At 40.6% G+C, this 16299-nt stretch overlaps 1 protein-coding gene across 1 annotated transcript; it reads right to left on the minus strand.

Moving 5' to 3' along the window:
• Nucleotides 1–354: 354 nt before the first annotated feature.
• LOC134805902 (uncharacterized) lies at nucleotides 355–4413 on the minus strand. The gene has a single exon (XM_063779099.1). The coding sequence runs from the start codon at nucleotides 4411–4413 to the stop codon at nucleotides 355–357; it is 4059 nt and encodes a 1352-aa protein (XP_063635169.1).
• Nucleotides 4414–16299: the final 11886 nt, after the last annotated feature.

Here is a 16299-nt window from a genome sequence, read left to right on the forward strand (position 1 = left end):
GGGACAAACATTCATAGAAGGTATTTGGTTTAAGGGACATCTAGGTAAGACTGAATAGTTACGTTATGAGCTTACGTTACGTGTTCATGATATAAAGCAAAGCAAATACAAGCAAGTGGAGAATACTCAGCTTTAGGGAAACCAGCCCATGTGGTTTCCTGCTTCGTAGGATGAACCTCGATAACCTCACGAACACACTTCACTGTTCCTCACGTTACGGCGGCAAAGTCTGACTGTTCATTAGCTACGTGTACGGAAGCAGTGATGACCATAGAGTGTTCCATAGACTAGACCTGGTATACTCACCATAGATACACTACTTCCTGGTAGGGTTGCCAGCGGTGAATATAGATGTTAAACGTCATCGCAGTGCCTGGCACTCGCGACACTCCCGAAAACCGGCAGAAGTGAAGACAGGGATTGCGTCCACAGCCGGATCTTCTCTCGGGCTTTGGCGGCGGCATCCCTTTGCTGCCGTGGTCGAGTAGATGCGCCAGTGTCATCATCAGCATTTGATCCATTGTCTGTCTCAATATTATTAGGCGAAGTGACTCTCTCTAGAGTACACTCTTCACTTATACCTGCTGTATCATATAAAGTTTCTTTATCCCCTTCATCATCAAAAGGCATGTCGCCCAAATTATCGACTTCGAGGTCGATGTCTAAAATTTGTGAATCTTCAAGAACTCTTGAGTCTTCTTTATTCACCGTTGATGTAGCAGCTTCTTCGCTTGTCACATCTTCTACTTCTAATGGATACAATTGTGCTAAAGAACGAGTATATACTTTATTCCCTACCTTAACGCGGGCGACACGACACATATTGTCGCTCCCCTTTTCAAGAGATATAATTTTCCCTACTTTCCAGTCTTGTCTATTTTTGTTATCGGCCTTAATTTGTACTACTTGGCCCTCTGATGGTTCAAGCTTGGATGTGCACCTAGGTTGTTTCGGAGAGTGTGAATACCTTTCTCTCAGGCTCAAAAGGTACCGATCTATGAACATTCTTTTAAACTCTTCCAGTATGCTGATACCTTTCTTCCAGCTTTGTACTAGATCACTCTTTGTCTGTGTTTCTAGAGGTAAGGATCCATCACTCCCGGTGTCTGTTATAATGGTTCTTCCCATAGCGATGAAATCAGACGGCCTAAGTATATGTTCTACATCTTCGTCGACATATGTTAGCGGTCGAGTGTTGACAACAGCTTCAATTTCCTTGACTACGGTACTTATTTGATTGTCCGTAAGAAGATGTTTCTGAAGAGTTGTTCTCATGCAGACTTTGACCATACCCACAAGTCTCTCGTAGAAGCCCCCGAACCATGGTGCTAATTGAGGGATGAAACGCCACTTAATCTTCTTTTCTATACAATAAGGTCGTGTCATAACTTCGGATATTAATTTAAAATTAGTGGCATTGTCAGATGTTATTACTGTGGGTACGTTCCTAGTAGCTATGAATCTTCTTAAGGCGAGAAGTCCTTCTTCTGCTGTCAAATCTCTCACGACTTCCAGATGTATGGCGCGTACGGCAAGACAGGTAAATAGGCAAATCCACCTCTTCTCCGTTCCTAATTGGGTTTTAACTAGTATCGGGCCTAGATAGTCTATCCCTGTAAAAGTAAAAGGTTCCGTGTAGTTGACCCTTTCAGGAGGTAAAGCCGGTGTAGGCGGTAGTTTAAACGGTCTACCCCGTTGTTTGATGCATTGACTACATTTACTTATGACGTTAAGAACTCGCTTCTTCCCTTGTGGTATCCAGAAGTTCTGACGAATTATACTAAGAGTGTGGGCGGCTCCGACATGATAATTATCATTATGAGTTCTCATAATGATATTATCAGTATATGTACTCTTAGGAGGTAGTAAGATTGGATATCGTTTGTCGTACGTCCAATTAGCGTATTGGAATCGCCCCTTGCTTCTTAGTATTCCATCTTCATCTATAAAAAGACCTAGATTTCTTTTTAGGCTAGTCTCTTTTCCTGCTAGTTCTTCGGGAAAGTACTTAGCTTGGACTTCTTTGATCTCTGAAACCTTAGTATATACGATGCCGATGTCTTCGTGTGTCCCTTCTTTAGGTCCAGTTCTTAAGCTGTCGTCTTTATGTGTCGTTTCTTCAGATCCAATACTTAAACTACCAGTTTCATCCTGTATCTCTCTGTCGTCAAGTTCTATTTCCATTGGAATGCTCGACAGACCCTCCCCAACCAAAAGAGAAGTGTTACTTGACGGACTGACAGGCCATTCTACTGAGTCTTTCAATAAGAACTCGGGTCCTGCCAACCATTTCTCCAGTTCCTCCTTTGGTTGTGCGGGCCTGGTAGCCACGTCCGCTGGGTTTAAATCCGTTGGAACATATCGTACCTTCAGTTCTTTGTTTTTCTTCATTTCTTGTATTCTTCTTGATACGAACGGTGTTAGAAGTTTATCTGAGTAGTACCAACTGATTACAATTTGACTGTCCGTCCAGAGGATCTGTTCAGTTATTTCGCCTTGTAGTGACTTCTTAACGTACTGGATTAAACGATGACCTATAAGAGATGCAATAAGCTCTAATCTTGGGATCTTCAAATGATCCTGATCTTTAATTGGTATCAGTCTTGATTTTCCTATAACGAAGTTTCTCTGGTTGCCCTGCACTATGTAGACAACCGCTGCATATGCTTTAGTCGAAGCGTCTGTGAAGCAATGGATGGAATAGCTCTTCAGCCGAAGGTTCTCTACACAGCACCGGGGAACACAGGTGTCCTTTAAGTTCTTAAGTTCTTTCTGTACATCAATCCATCTCTTCGCTTCATCTCCAGTTAAAGGGTTATCCCATTTTAATTTAAGTTTCCACAAGTCCTGTAGAAGAAGTTTCGCTGATAATGTAGAGGGTGCTGCATACCCACAAGGGTCGTACACTGACGCGATGCATTGTAGAACTCCTCTCTTTGTACTAGGATACTCACGTTCCTTCAGTCGCAAGTGAAGTGTATCTGATTCTAAGTTCCAGTCCAGTCCGAGTATCTTAACTATTTTATCTTGACAGCTGTCTGGAACCTGTTCTATGAAGTCACATGAGTTAGAGCTCCACTCCCTCAAGTTCATTGACATTTGTTGAAACTCTTGTTTTGTGGCGCTATATAAATCTATAGCTTCTTCTACAGTATCTGTTCCAGTCACCATATTATCCACATAGATGTCATGAGCAACACGTTGTATACTCTCTAAGCTAGATTTAGATAAGTGGTATTTAATTGTGGCGTTCAGTAAGAACGGGCTGCTGATCACACCGAATGGGACTCTACAGAACCTCATATGTATTAAATTATTATTTTTTACTGGTTTATCTAGATCCTTGATCCAAAGGAATCTAGTTACGTCACGGTCCTTAGCTTGTAAACCTATTTGTAGAAATGCTTTCTCGACATCTGCACAAATACCTATGTTATGTGATCTAAACTTCAAGAATATTCCTGTTAACTCTTCCAGCATTAAGGGACCACAGTAAAGGCACTGATTTAAGCTCTTATTGTCCTTGATTTTAGATGACGCGTCGTATACTATGCGCGGAGGCTTATTCTTCTGTTTGACACAGTGGTGTGGTAGGTAGTGAACGGGATGACTAGGGCTAACAACCTCTTCCTCCGGTACGACTTCTATTATTCCTAATTTCTCTTGTTCTTTAATTAATTCGTCGTACGAAGTCAATGTGTCAGCTTCTAGACGTTTAATTAAACTCACAAGTCGTCCTAGTGCCAAACCGAAGTTAGGATCCAAGTCTGGAGGGTATTCTACCCATGGCCACGAGACTTGGTATCTGCCATGTTCAAATCGGGTCGTCTCGTTGAAGTGACGCAAGGCTTCTTCCTCTCTGCTCTCTTTCGGAGAGTCCACGATGCCAATTGTTTCCAGATCCCATAGTTCCTTTAGATTTACACCTTCTAATGGTAAATCAGGTTTATTTCTTCCTATGTCCAAGTTAGTCTGACAATAGGTGATGATTTCCAAGTTATTATCTGGTTCTATCTCTGGTTTTCCTCCGAAAGTCCATCCAAACTTGGTGTTAATCATGAAAAGATCTTCCTTCAATTCTATTATCTCGGGTAATAACAGAGATAGATAGTAGTCGTTACCCACTAAAAGGTCTATCCGGTCACCGAAGGATCCATTATCAGCTAACTTATATTCCGGATTCCATAATCTACGGTCAGGTCCTAAGTATGGAACGCCTCTTGCAATCACAGGAACAATGTTGACATTAATTGAAACAATTTCACCGGTTTGTGTTACCATCTGGATCTTAACTTTGGGACTTTCCACTTCTTGAGGTGTATTGGTACCAAAAATAAATATAGTAAGATGACTATCTTCTATGGTTACCAAGTTGAATTTCCTTGCGAAGTCCTTTGTAATGTAAGATCTCATGCTTCCTCCGTCAAGCAGTACCCTACCTTTATGCCTGTTGTTGTTTCCTTCAGCAGTTATCTCTATAATGGCTGTTTGCATAACGGTAGGTCGCACATCGTTTACTAGGCCTAGTCACAAAGGAATGTTAGGCTTGGAGGCTTCGTTGCTTTCTGTGACATTTCCAGGTGTCTTTGTTGTGCTCGCCTGCGCTTCTGTAGTCTTTGTTGATGTCATCTCTGTCAGAGCCTTTGGACACAGAAGTAGGTGATGGTAGTTATTTCCACAGCCGGCGCAGGGTTTTTTCGATTTGCACGTTCTTCCAAAATGTCCTCTTTCCATGCATCTGTAACATCGAGCTACAAGCCTATTTTTCCTATCCCTTATTGTGGTATACTTCTTACATTTCGCAGAGTCATGTTCTGCTCCACAGAACAAGCATGATATCCTGAACCTCTTTCCAGATGGTTCCGTTGAAGAATTTCTTTCTTGGTTACTTCCAAACTTCCTTTTCACCCCTTGGTTTCTTGAATTTGAAGCATAATTATTTCGCTGCCTATAACTATTATTCTTAAATCTATAGTTATTTCTTCCTCTTCCAAATCTAGGGTTATTAAATCTTTCACTGACGTGCAGTGTCTCCGTAGTGTAGTTGCCTGAAGTACTTTCACTTGTTTGGGAGATGAATCGACTGGCGTCTTCCTTGGCGGATATTAGCTTCTCTAGCTCCTTTCTTATTTCCGGAACTGAATCGTCCTGGACTCTTTTCTTCAGTTCATAGACTATTTCTTCTGGGAACTTTTCCAGTATTACAAACCGAAGGTAGCTGTGCGTGTCGTCTTCGCCTAAGGAACTTAACACTCTAAGATGGGTCTCTATCTCGTTCAGAACATTCCGGCAACTGATAGTGGAACTGTCGGCCGGTTTAATTTTGCTCAAAGCAGAGTAATGGGCATCTTTGACAAGCTCCACGCGTCCGTATCTTTCTTTCAACGTGTTGACAGCTATGGCGTAGTTCCTGTTGGTGGTTCCTAGCCCTTCGATCAGCTTCTTAGCTTCTCCTTTTACGGCAGAATTGAGATACATAAACTTATCTACATCACTTAGTCTTCTACTATCAACTAAGGAGACAAACTGATCCCAAAACTGGTGCCAGGTTAGAACGTCACCGTGGTACTCCGGTAGATTCAGTTTAGGTAGCTTTCCCGATACAGGCATGGCAGCTTCTTTTGATGTGGCTCGAGCTCTTCTGATCCTCACTTGCAGCTCACATAAATCTTCTTCAGCAGTCAGCTGGATCGTAGAAATCCTGGAGATCTCATCGGCATCAGGCTGATTAGCCATCCTCAAGTAGTTATTCATTTCGGCTTTTATTCTACTCAAGCTGCTTTCTAGCTTGGAGACGACAATTTCCATTTCCAGGAGAAACTCGTCCGTAGGGGAACCAGGTATGATACTCAATATCTCCCTCGCCTTGACAGACAAACTCTCTAAATGTCCAGTAGTAAACCGAAGTGCGGTTTTCAAGCCTTCTTCCATGTTGATTACTAACGTAGATACAGACCTGTAATATACACACATCAAATAGTAACACCACATTGTACACCGCTCAATGTACAATGTCCCAGGGAAGATAATTCAAGAGACAAAATATATAATTTTGTTATTCGTAGCATAGTGTCGCAGGCATATAGCGCTTAGGCAGGTTTATATGTGTTAGTTGTTGTTATTCCATAAGCATTGTATGTGTCCAGCATAACTCAAACTTTCATTCCATAAAATTACTTAAATCTAAGGGTTCAACGTTAGTTGGTCGAGGTCGCATGCTGACAACTCTTGATAGGTCAATAATCGTTTCATTTATTTGTGTAAACAAACCTATTTATTAATTTAAAGTGGGCTAAATGTTCCTAAATGTGTACCTATTCCAAAATTAAAAAACTAATATTCCAAGGAAATTTTAAATACTAGCAAATTTTCTAATAATTATTCATTAAGTCATCACCAAGTCTATTTGGAAATTAAAAGGGTAACTTACTAATCATGATTTGTGTATATTCGTGTCAAAAGAATTAAATTAAGTAATTATAGATTGAAAGTGCCTTTATGTTGTAAATGTCACTAAAGAAACCTTCCATCCTATTTTATGTGTCAAAATAAATGAAGTAATCATAGATTGAAAGTGTCTTTATGTTGTAAATGTCACTAAAGAAACTTTCCATCCAATAAAATTATTTTAACCATTGATGTATATCTCAGGATTGGCCTTACGGGCAATAATATTGTCCACAAAGTTAATTAAATTTCTTATGAATTTATGATGTTGAATTAACACTGACTCTAATATTGCAAATCAAGTAGATAGGTGTGTATGTCTCTATATTTATTCACTACTTATTTTGTGTATGAACTATTGAAGCATAATAACTTTCAAAGAAATCTATAATTTCAAAGTGTGTTCACTGTGTTCTAACAAAGTCAAAAGTTAAGAAATATTTAACCAAGTATTTATATCACATAATGATAATAATAGTGTAATTATTTAATTTTAAGTTTGATTTTTATTTGTATTGCTCTTCAATTCCTACAACCTACATCATGTAAAAGCACTGATATCAAAAAACACAGTCACATATAACCGCTATAAATTAACACACAAAGCATTCACAGAAATATAAGCATGGGTAAACAGGGGTTTTGGGTTTGTAAAAAATAAACACACAAATATTTATTTAATCACACATAGCAAAAGCAGTTCCCAAAATTTGTAAAACTCCTGGCGGACAATATAAAGAAATCTCAACGTATGATGAAATTACTGGAATGAAGTTGAAATTCCTTTCCGTTCACTTTTCATTCGCTTGAGCACGCATTTGACTTTACTTTTAAATAAAACATTAATATCATGATATGAATGTATAACTGATGGTCAGGAATATTACTTATTACTTTATTAAAATAATGTTGCTTTGATCATAGCAAGAATTCTACTATAAGGTTAAATTGATTATGATATTTAGTAAAAATATAGTGAAGTAGGTACTAATTTCTATAAGAATTTACTTGTTTATATTAATCAAGAAATTAATTTATTGGAACTAAACAAATGAAGGTAAATTAAGCAAATTTATCACACAATTATACTCAAAATGTATTACTCTTTTCGCTTAAGTGCTTGATAAATATAGGGCCGAGGAGACGAGTGATACAAGCGTTGGTTAATAGCACACTGCTTTATTCACGTAAGTAAGATGGGTGGTGGGCGCAGCCACACACACATGCATAGGTAGTTGCATACATATACAACACCCCTCCCTCTATATTACTAATATCCTAAAAATATTTCTTAAAATCTACATTTAATTTTGAACGGCGTCGTAATCTGTTTCGCGCATCTGAGCGCACAGATTGGGCACTTTCTTGCTCAGCCTCAGTGGGGACCATCTCTGTGTCTGTGTCTTCAGAGCTGTCCGTAAAAGATTCCGCTTCTTGGAACTCGGCGTCACTTGGCACTGACCCTTTCCCCTCCCGCGAGAGCTCTGGAGTGTCACCAGACGGAGACGACGGATCTGGAGGGGGAACACTGCCCCCATCGATCGTTGGCGGAGACGGAGTCGGCGAGGGCGGCGACGGCGGCGGCGGCGGCGGCGGCGGCGGCGGCGGCGGAGGCGACGGCGGCGGCGGCGGCGGAAGCGACGGCGGCGGCAGCGGCGGAAGCGACGGCGGCGGCGGCGGAGGAGGGTCTGCAGATGGTAAGTACTCATCCAAATCTGTTAAACTTAGGTCCCCTGGGCTGTCATTCGTTATGGTACCATTGTATCTGACTATTTGATTTTTATGTTTTTTCACAATACTATCTGTATAATAGTCTTTGATTAAATATAAAACTTTACCAATTCTTTTATCTATTGTCCCTTTGCACCAGTTAAATTGAGATTTGTTTACATACTTTTTGTAAAGTATTAACTCGCCTTTTTTAAAATTACGTGACTCGTATTCTTTACATGGTGAACACTGTTGAGTTTTTACAGGTTTATTAATCGCGGACTCGGCAGATGGTAAGGGCGATAACTCCGAGGATGGATTCGACACATCAAGCCTACATCTTATTTTATGACCGAATACTAATTGTGACGGAGCGCAGCCTGTGGTTGAATGTATTGAATTGCGATAATCCATTAAATATCTTAATAAGAGTAACCGCCTCTGTCTATCATTTTTACCCGTTAACATACTCGACTTAATACCCTTTTTTGTGATCTTAACAAAACTCTCGGCCTGGCCGTTACTGGCGGGGTGGTAGGCCGGTGACGTAACATGTTTTATGTCGTTAAGGTCACAAAATCGAATAAATTCTTGTGAGCAAAAAGCAGTACCATTGTCACTCACTATTGTTTTTGGTAACCCGAATCTGGAAATAAAATCGCATAACTTGTCTACTGCGGCCGTGGATGTCGTACTAACCATGGGATATACCTCGAGCCATTTACTATAAGTATCCACGATTACTAAATACGTATGTCCATATAGTGGTCCGAGGAAATCAATGTGTAACCTTTCAAAACAGCGCGCAGTCTGGGGCCACGGCGCAGGCGGCGCGCGGGGCGGGGACGGCCGCAACTGCTGGCATACCTCACACGAACCCAAAAACATCTCCAAAGCCCTGTCGATACCTGGAAACCAGAATCGAGCCCGAGCCTCAGCTTTGGTTTTAACTATTCCCAGGTGTGACGTATGTAGTTCTGCCAGAACTTTATCGCGTAGCGACTGTGGAACTACCGCTTTGTGACCTCGCATAATAATACCATTTTCTACAGCTAACTGTGTTCTACATAAATGGTAAGGCTTCAGACGCACATCGGTAATTTTATTCGGCCAACCATTGAGGATATACCCAATTACGATATTTAATATTGCATCTGTCTTGGTACCTACCTGTAATTCATTTAGAGTTAATGGTTTAGCCCCGTCTGTAACAAAACAAACATATGCGGCCTTATCACTATCGGCGAGTGCCGGCTCCGCGCCCCGCCCGCGCTCCCCCGGCAGGCTTGCCCGAGACAGAAAGTCTGCACTATTGTCTGCACTACGCACATATTCTATTGTATAATTATAACCGCTGAGAAATAGTGCATACCTTTGTAAACGATTAGCTGAGACCTCGGGGATACCTTTGTAGGGCCCAAATATTGAAGTTAAAGGCTTGTGGTCCGTTCGTAACACAAACGGCTCTGCCCTGCCGTACAGATACTGATGGAAGCGTCGCACTGCATAGATTATTGCGGTTGCTTCCCGCTGTATTTGCGCGTACCTTTTCTCAGCGGGGTTTAGAGTGCGCGAGGCAAATGCGACCGGCCGCTCGACTCCGTCCGAATCCATCTGTGACAAAATAGCCCCAAGGCCACTAGGTGATGCATCACAGGTCAGAAAAAGTTTTGCTTTGGGGTTAAAGTGTGTAAGAACCTGATCAGACACCAGATGACTTTTAATTTTGTTAAAAGCGTCGTTATGCAACTCTGACCACTCCCACTTTGTATTTTTTTTAAGTAGGTCATATAGTGGACTGAGTATGGTGGAGGCGCCCGGAACAAAATTTCGGTAGTAGTTACTTAGCCCTAAAAATGATTGTAACTGATTAATGTTTGTTGGCACCGGGGCTTCGACTATAGCTTTAATTTTGTCTGGTGATTTTTTTAAGCCTTCTTTATTTATTATATAGCCTAAATAGCTAATCTCGTCCTTAAAAAACTCACACTTTTCGCGCTGCAATACCAGTCCCGCATCCTGTAGTCTTTGCAACACTACCTTTAACCTGGCCTGGTGTTGGGCGGCGTCGGCGCCCGTGATGAGCACGTCGTCGAGCAGACACAGCACGCCGTCGAGGCCTGCGAGCACACATTCCATGGCTCGCTGAAATATTGCTGGCGCAGAAGCCAGCCCAAAAACGAGACGTGTAAAGCGAAATAATCCACGGTGCGTGTTTATGCAAGTCAACTTTTGTGAATCTTCGTCTAGCTCGAACTGGTTGTATGCCATGGACAGATCTAACTTTGTGAATGTTTTCCCCCCGTGTAACTTTGAAAACAATTCGTTTATCGTTGGCAAGGGATATTGATCGATAAGCAACTGTTTATTTATGCTGACGGAATAATCTGCGCATAAACGCACAGAACCATTTTTCTTTAAAACTGGCACTACAGGTGAGGCATACTCGGAATGATCAACTGGCTTCAGAACCCCTAAATTGACAAGCCTATCAATTTCTTTGCTAACGGTATCACGTAATGCGAACGCTACAGGCCGCGCTCTAAAAAAAACAGGTTTTGCGTCCTCTGTAAGCCTTAAGTTGACTTTATACTTATTGAATAACCCTAATTTACCTGAAAATAGTTTGGGATACTGTTTTTCCAAGTCAGTGCTACCTACAGGTAATTTATCATTACAATAATGCACAGATTGCACAGGTGCAAGTTGCAATTGAAACAAAGCAATAAAATCTCTGCCTAGCAACGGCGGGCCGTCGTCGTTAACAACATACACGTTTAATGCGTGAGTGCTACCCGCGTATTCTACTCTCGACCGTGCATTACCCTTACATTGTAGATGTTGGCCTGAATAAGTGACTAATCTTTTTTTTGTAGGTAACAATGGTACGTCTTTAAAATGCATTTTGTACGTAATGTAAGAAACAACGGTCACCGCGGAACCAGTGTCGATTTCAAATTTCAACTTTCGACCATTGATTTTTACCGTTTCAACCATAGGCTCGCCCCTAAAAGATCGAATGTAATATAACTTACCGTCGTCGTCGTTATCGCCCTGACAATCTGCCGCTACATTAACGTAATTTACGCTAGTGCACATCTTACGGAGATGCCCTTTTTTATTACACTTTTTACATGTAAACTTAGCGAAACGACACTGTGACGCACTATGGTTGGTGTAGCCGCACACCGAACACTTCACCTTTGCACTTCCCTCGTTTTTACCACCACGCGCGATCTTAAATAACTCGGAGGCTGATGATTCCGACGATCCCGGAGTTGCGGCAGCGGCGCCGGCGCCGGCGCCGGCCACGGCCGCGCCTGCCCGCGCGCGACGAATGTTTTCAGCAAGTTCTACCGCCTTCGCTAATGTTAACGCGGATAAATCTTGAGCGTACAATTTTTCTTTTTCCCTGCCCGGCAGCATCCCCATAACGAAACGGTCACGCAATGCTTCTTCTACGTTATTAAACGCACAATGCACTGACAGTCCTCGCAGTCTAGCGGCCCACTGCGGGTATGACTCCTCTCGTTGCTGCGTTGCCGAGTAAAAGTTGTGCCGCTCGCCGAACCCGGTTAACTTGGGAGTGAAGTGGTCGTCCAGTAATTTTAAGATGTCCTCGTACGGCACTTCTTGGACGTCTTTGGGCAGCGCCAAATGCGCTGCGAGCTCGTATGAGCTGTCATTGAGTGCGCTTAACAAAATCGCTCGTCGTTTCTGTCCCTGTGCATCTGTAGCCGCTGTAATATTATTAGCGATGAACCACTGACACACGCGACTTTTATAATTTTTCCAAACTTGCACGTTATGGTCAAAAGTCGGAAGGACACCGAAAACAGCACTCATCTTTTTAAAATGTGGGTAAACGTCGCCACTGATAAATATAGGGCCGAGGAGACGAGTGATACAAGCGTTGGTTAATAGCACACTGCTTTATTCACGTAAGTAAGATGGGTGGTGGGCGCAGCCACACACACATGCATAGGTAGTTGCATACATATACAACAGTGCTCATGAATCTAATATCAAATATAGATCATTAATATGTAGCGGCGAAATAAGCCCTAAGCAAGGCGTATCGGGTTGCAGGCACATGTCTCGATATGCAGCTTCTCGGTCCTCGTATGAACAAAAGCTAGATGAATTCGTAAATAACATGTACTTACAGTGAAACAGACGGGATCTCGCCTCAGATGACACCGGGCAGACGTAGCGCTGGCTTAGTGGGAAGTAGGTAGGTGGCGGCTATAGGCCTACAGGTATCAAAAAATATTTTGTCAAACAAAGATAAAAACTAAGTTAATAAGAGAGGGAGGTCTTCACCTTAACTAGCATCATCAAATTTTGACAAGGTTTTCACAAACAGGTTAAATTCTAACTAGAAAGCCTCAAAAAAGTTTGAAAAAGGAACTTGAATAGCCTATGGCGTCTACAGTAATTGGGAAATCGCGATAAATTTTGATATTCGCGTGATACCTTTATTTGATTTGTGTTCTCGAATGAACAATCTAAAAGTTTCTTTATTTAAAATAATTAAAAAAAATAACCGCCGAAAAAAAACTAAAAGGAAATAAAAAACCGGCACTAACACGAAACGAGTCGACCAAACAATAGCACACTGAAAAAAAAAATAATTATTTTGTCTTCAATAACGCAAGTGAATACCTATGAACTATGTATATACATACTTCTGAAATCAATCACACAAATCTGCGTATTTATATATTTACAATCTGTTATTTTTGGAGTCGGTGCAGGTGCTTCACTAAGGTGCTCAAGTTTGTTTGAGGCTGGCACCGACTCCAAAAATAACAGATTGTAAATATATAAATACGCAGATTTGTGTGATTGATTTCAGAAGTATGTATATACATAGTTCATAGGTATTCACTTGCGTTATTGAAGACAAAATAATTATTTTTTTCTTTTCAGTGTGCTATTGTTTGGTCGACTCGTTTCGTGTTAGTGCCGGTTTTTTATTTCCTTTTAGTTTTTTTTCGGCGGTTATTTTTTTTGTTAAAAAGTTTTTATTTTATAATTTTCTGTGGCTATAATTTATACAAATTATTACATGCTTAATTTTTGATTACTTTTAAATAAAATAGCTACCTACCTTGCTTTAGCTATTAACTGTTATATTAATAATCCTATTTTAACTATTATGTTCTGTAATATAAATAAATTACCCCTATTTTCCCACCCTTAGGGTAGGATTTTTTTCCAAATTTTTATTATTATTACGACTACTCTGTAAAAGGTTATGCGTGGTCATACGTTACAATCGGTGAGTGAAAAAATCAATCATCCCCTATTTTCCTACCCTTAACGTTGGATTTTTTTTTCCAAATTTATATGGGACCAACTTCGGGGTATACCCTTTCCAATAAAAAAATAATTATCAAAATCGAACACCTCTGTAAAAAGTTATGCGTGGTCATAAAAAAAAAAAAAAAAAAAAAAAAAAAAAAAAAAATATACGCGTCGACTTGAGAACCTCCTCCGTTTTTTTTTTCGTCGGTTGATGAGAACCTCCTCCGTTTTTTTTTTTCGTCGGTTGAAAAAAAAAAAAAAAAAAAAAAAAAATATACGCGTCGACTTGAGAACCTCCTCCGTTTTTTTTTTCGTCGGTTGATGAGAACCTCCTCCGTTTTTTTTTTCGTCGGTTGAAAAGAACTTACCCCGCAGCAAAATTATAAACTGCAACTTTCTCGCTGTTTTTTAAGTCGTAGTCAACGTAAAATGGCGGACCCACGCTATAGGGTGTTACGTGCGTGTACGAACTCGATGAGCCGACAATACCAACACAACAAACCAAACCGTTTCCGATATTTGTAATTGTGTCGTAATAAAATAAACCTTAGATCGATGAAAATAAAGCTCATAATGGTTATATTCTTCTAATTTTCTTATAGATGAAGTAAAATATGAAATAATAATTATTACTAGGTTTTATACCTATTCAAGTTTATTAATCATTAAATTAATGAAGACGAATAAAGAAATATATTTTAAGATATTAGGGTGAGTTAAATGATTTAAAAGGAATAATAATATCAACGATTGACCAACCAAGCGCCCTGCAGTTTACGTTCTCATAAACCCACGTAATTCTAACTTAAGTACTATTACAACCATTTTACTTAATAACAATACATAATTAATTATTCCACGCTATTTTTTGATAATTTTCTTGAGTATATATCCTTTTTGCGAAAATAAGTACATTATTGTACTCCGTAGTTGTTCCGGTCCTCACTCTGGGGTTGCCGTTCTAAAAACTTTATTCAGTATCGATGATTATGATTATAAATCGAATAAGTCAAACAACATTCGATCTCTTCATTGATCGAATCGATCGTTTATCGATTAATTATATTCGCAGTTCGCCATTAAACTTAAATCAGCTTATGAACTATGTATTAACCTAATCTAGTATCTGAAATGAACATTAAATAACAAACACACTATTATTTATTCAACCGATCCGATCAATGCGATCCTGGTATCTGAAATAAATTTCTTTTATTTCCTGAAAGCTCGAAGAACAACATCGACTATTTTTTGGCCCCTATCACGAGTTTTAGGCATAGATTCACACATCTCAGCATCGTTCCACCATGTCGCGAGACGCCTGTCTTTATGGGAAGTTATGTAACTACAGTGGTAGAGTAAATTAGACATGACATGCGTCGCGATGGAATGAGATAAAGATGTTTGAATCTTACCTTTATCTCCTGGTCTATGCCTGGGGTTCTAGCATCTATTGCCCTCAGGAAACTCGTGCTCGCAGGATAGGCCACGCCTGCGGGGTTCCAGCGCACCACCTGAAGTTTTAAGTGATTTATGACATCACCGTTATCACTGAGCATCTCGGGATATCTTTTGGGGATTCTACTACTAAATCAGATTGGCATGATTAGATCTATGTTAAGTATAAGTGTCAATAGGCTTCAGTCAGTCAGTCATGTCCCAGAGATCATACTTCTCCCACAGGCAATTCAACACCTCGGTACCGCAACCACAGGGGTACCGACTTAACATATCAGCCTCGTCAGGCTCTAGGCACACCGTATAGGTTGCCGTCAGGCCTCGTCAGGCACTAGCTCACGGGCATCACATCCACAGGGATGCCCTTCTCCACTCTCCAATAACACATGAGCCCCACAACCACTGGGGGGCCCCACATCTGCCTTCTATACCCAAGTCCACCGTACCTCTCGTACGGTGGTGATCTCCCTCGTAACTCTAGCCAAGTAGTGGACATGTCAACATTCAAGTTACGGGGACAAACATTCATAGAAGGTATTTGGTTTAAGGGACATCTAGGTAAGACTGAATAGTTACGTTATGAGCTTACGTTACGTGTTCATGATATAAAGCAAAGCAAATACAAGCAAGTGGAGAATACTCAGCTTTAGGGAAACCAGCCCATGTGGTTTCCTGCTTCGTAGGATGAACCTCGATAACCTCACGAACACACTTCACTGTTCCTCACGTTACGGCGGCAAAGTCTGACTGTTCATTAGCTACGTGTACGGAAGCAGTGATGACCATAGAGTGTTCCATAGACTAGACCTGGTATACTCACCATAGATACACTACTTCCTGGTAGGGTTGCCAGCGGTGAATATAGATGTTAAACGTCATCGCAGTGCCTGGCACTCGCGACAACGCGCTAGTAAAAAGTGGCAACATTGTCTTACTTTTTTTGGAAACTAATTACGATTTTCAGTTTAGATGGTCAAGCAAATCTTGTCAGTAAAAAAAGGCGCGAAATTCAAATTTTCTATGAGACGATATAACTTCGCGCCTACATTTTTCAAATTTGCTAACATGTTGTAATCACTGTTCAAGTTCTCAGAATTTTAGACCAATGAAAAAAACAACAATGTATTAAAGTCAGACCTAGAAAAGCCTGCAGCGATTTTGATAGCCCACGCAGTGCAAATGTTATTTATACGTCATAATTTGATACAAGTTTGACGTTCACTATAACACTTGTGTCGTCAAGCTCACCATACTTGTTAACCTATCGAATGAGATGATGCCTTTACTGATACTGGTTAGCAATATGTAATCATACTACATGCCTATATGAGGCCTGGACGTTAGTGAGATGACGATTCACTCATTGCTGGTGTC

The sequence above is a fragment of the Cydia splendana genome, unplaced genomic scaffold, assembly GCF_910591565.1.
Source record: "Cydia splendana unplaced genomic scaffold, ilCydSple1.2 scaffold_78_ctg1, whole genome shotgun sequence".
Taxonomy (NCBI): Eukaryota; Metazoa; Arthropoda; class Insecta; order Lepidoptera; family Tortricidae; genus Cydia; species Cydia splendana.

What these genes read in the sequence shown, in the direction of transcription:
- LOC134805902 (XM_063779099.1), bottom strand. Translation starts at nt 4,413, where the DNA reads ATGAGATCTTACATTACAAAGGACTTCGCAAGGAAATTCAACTTGGTA.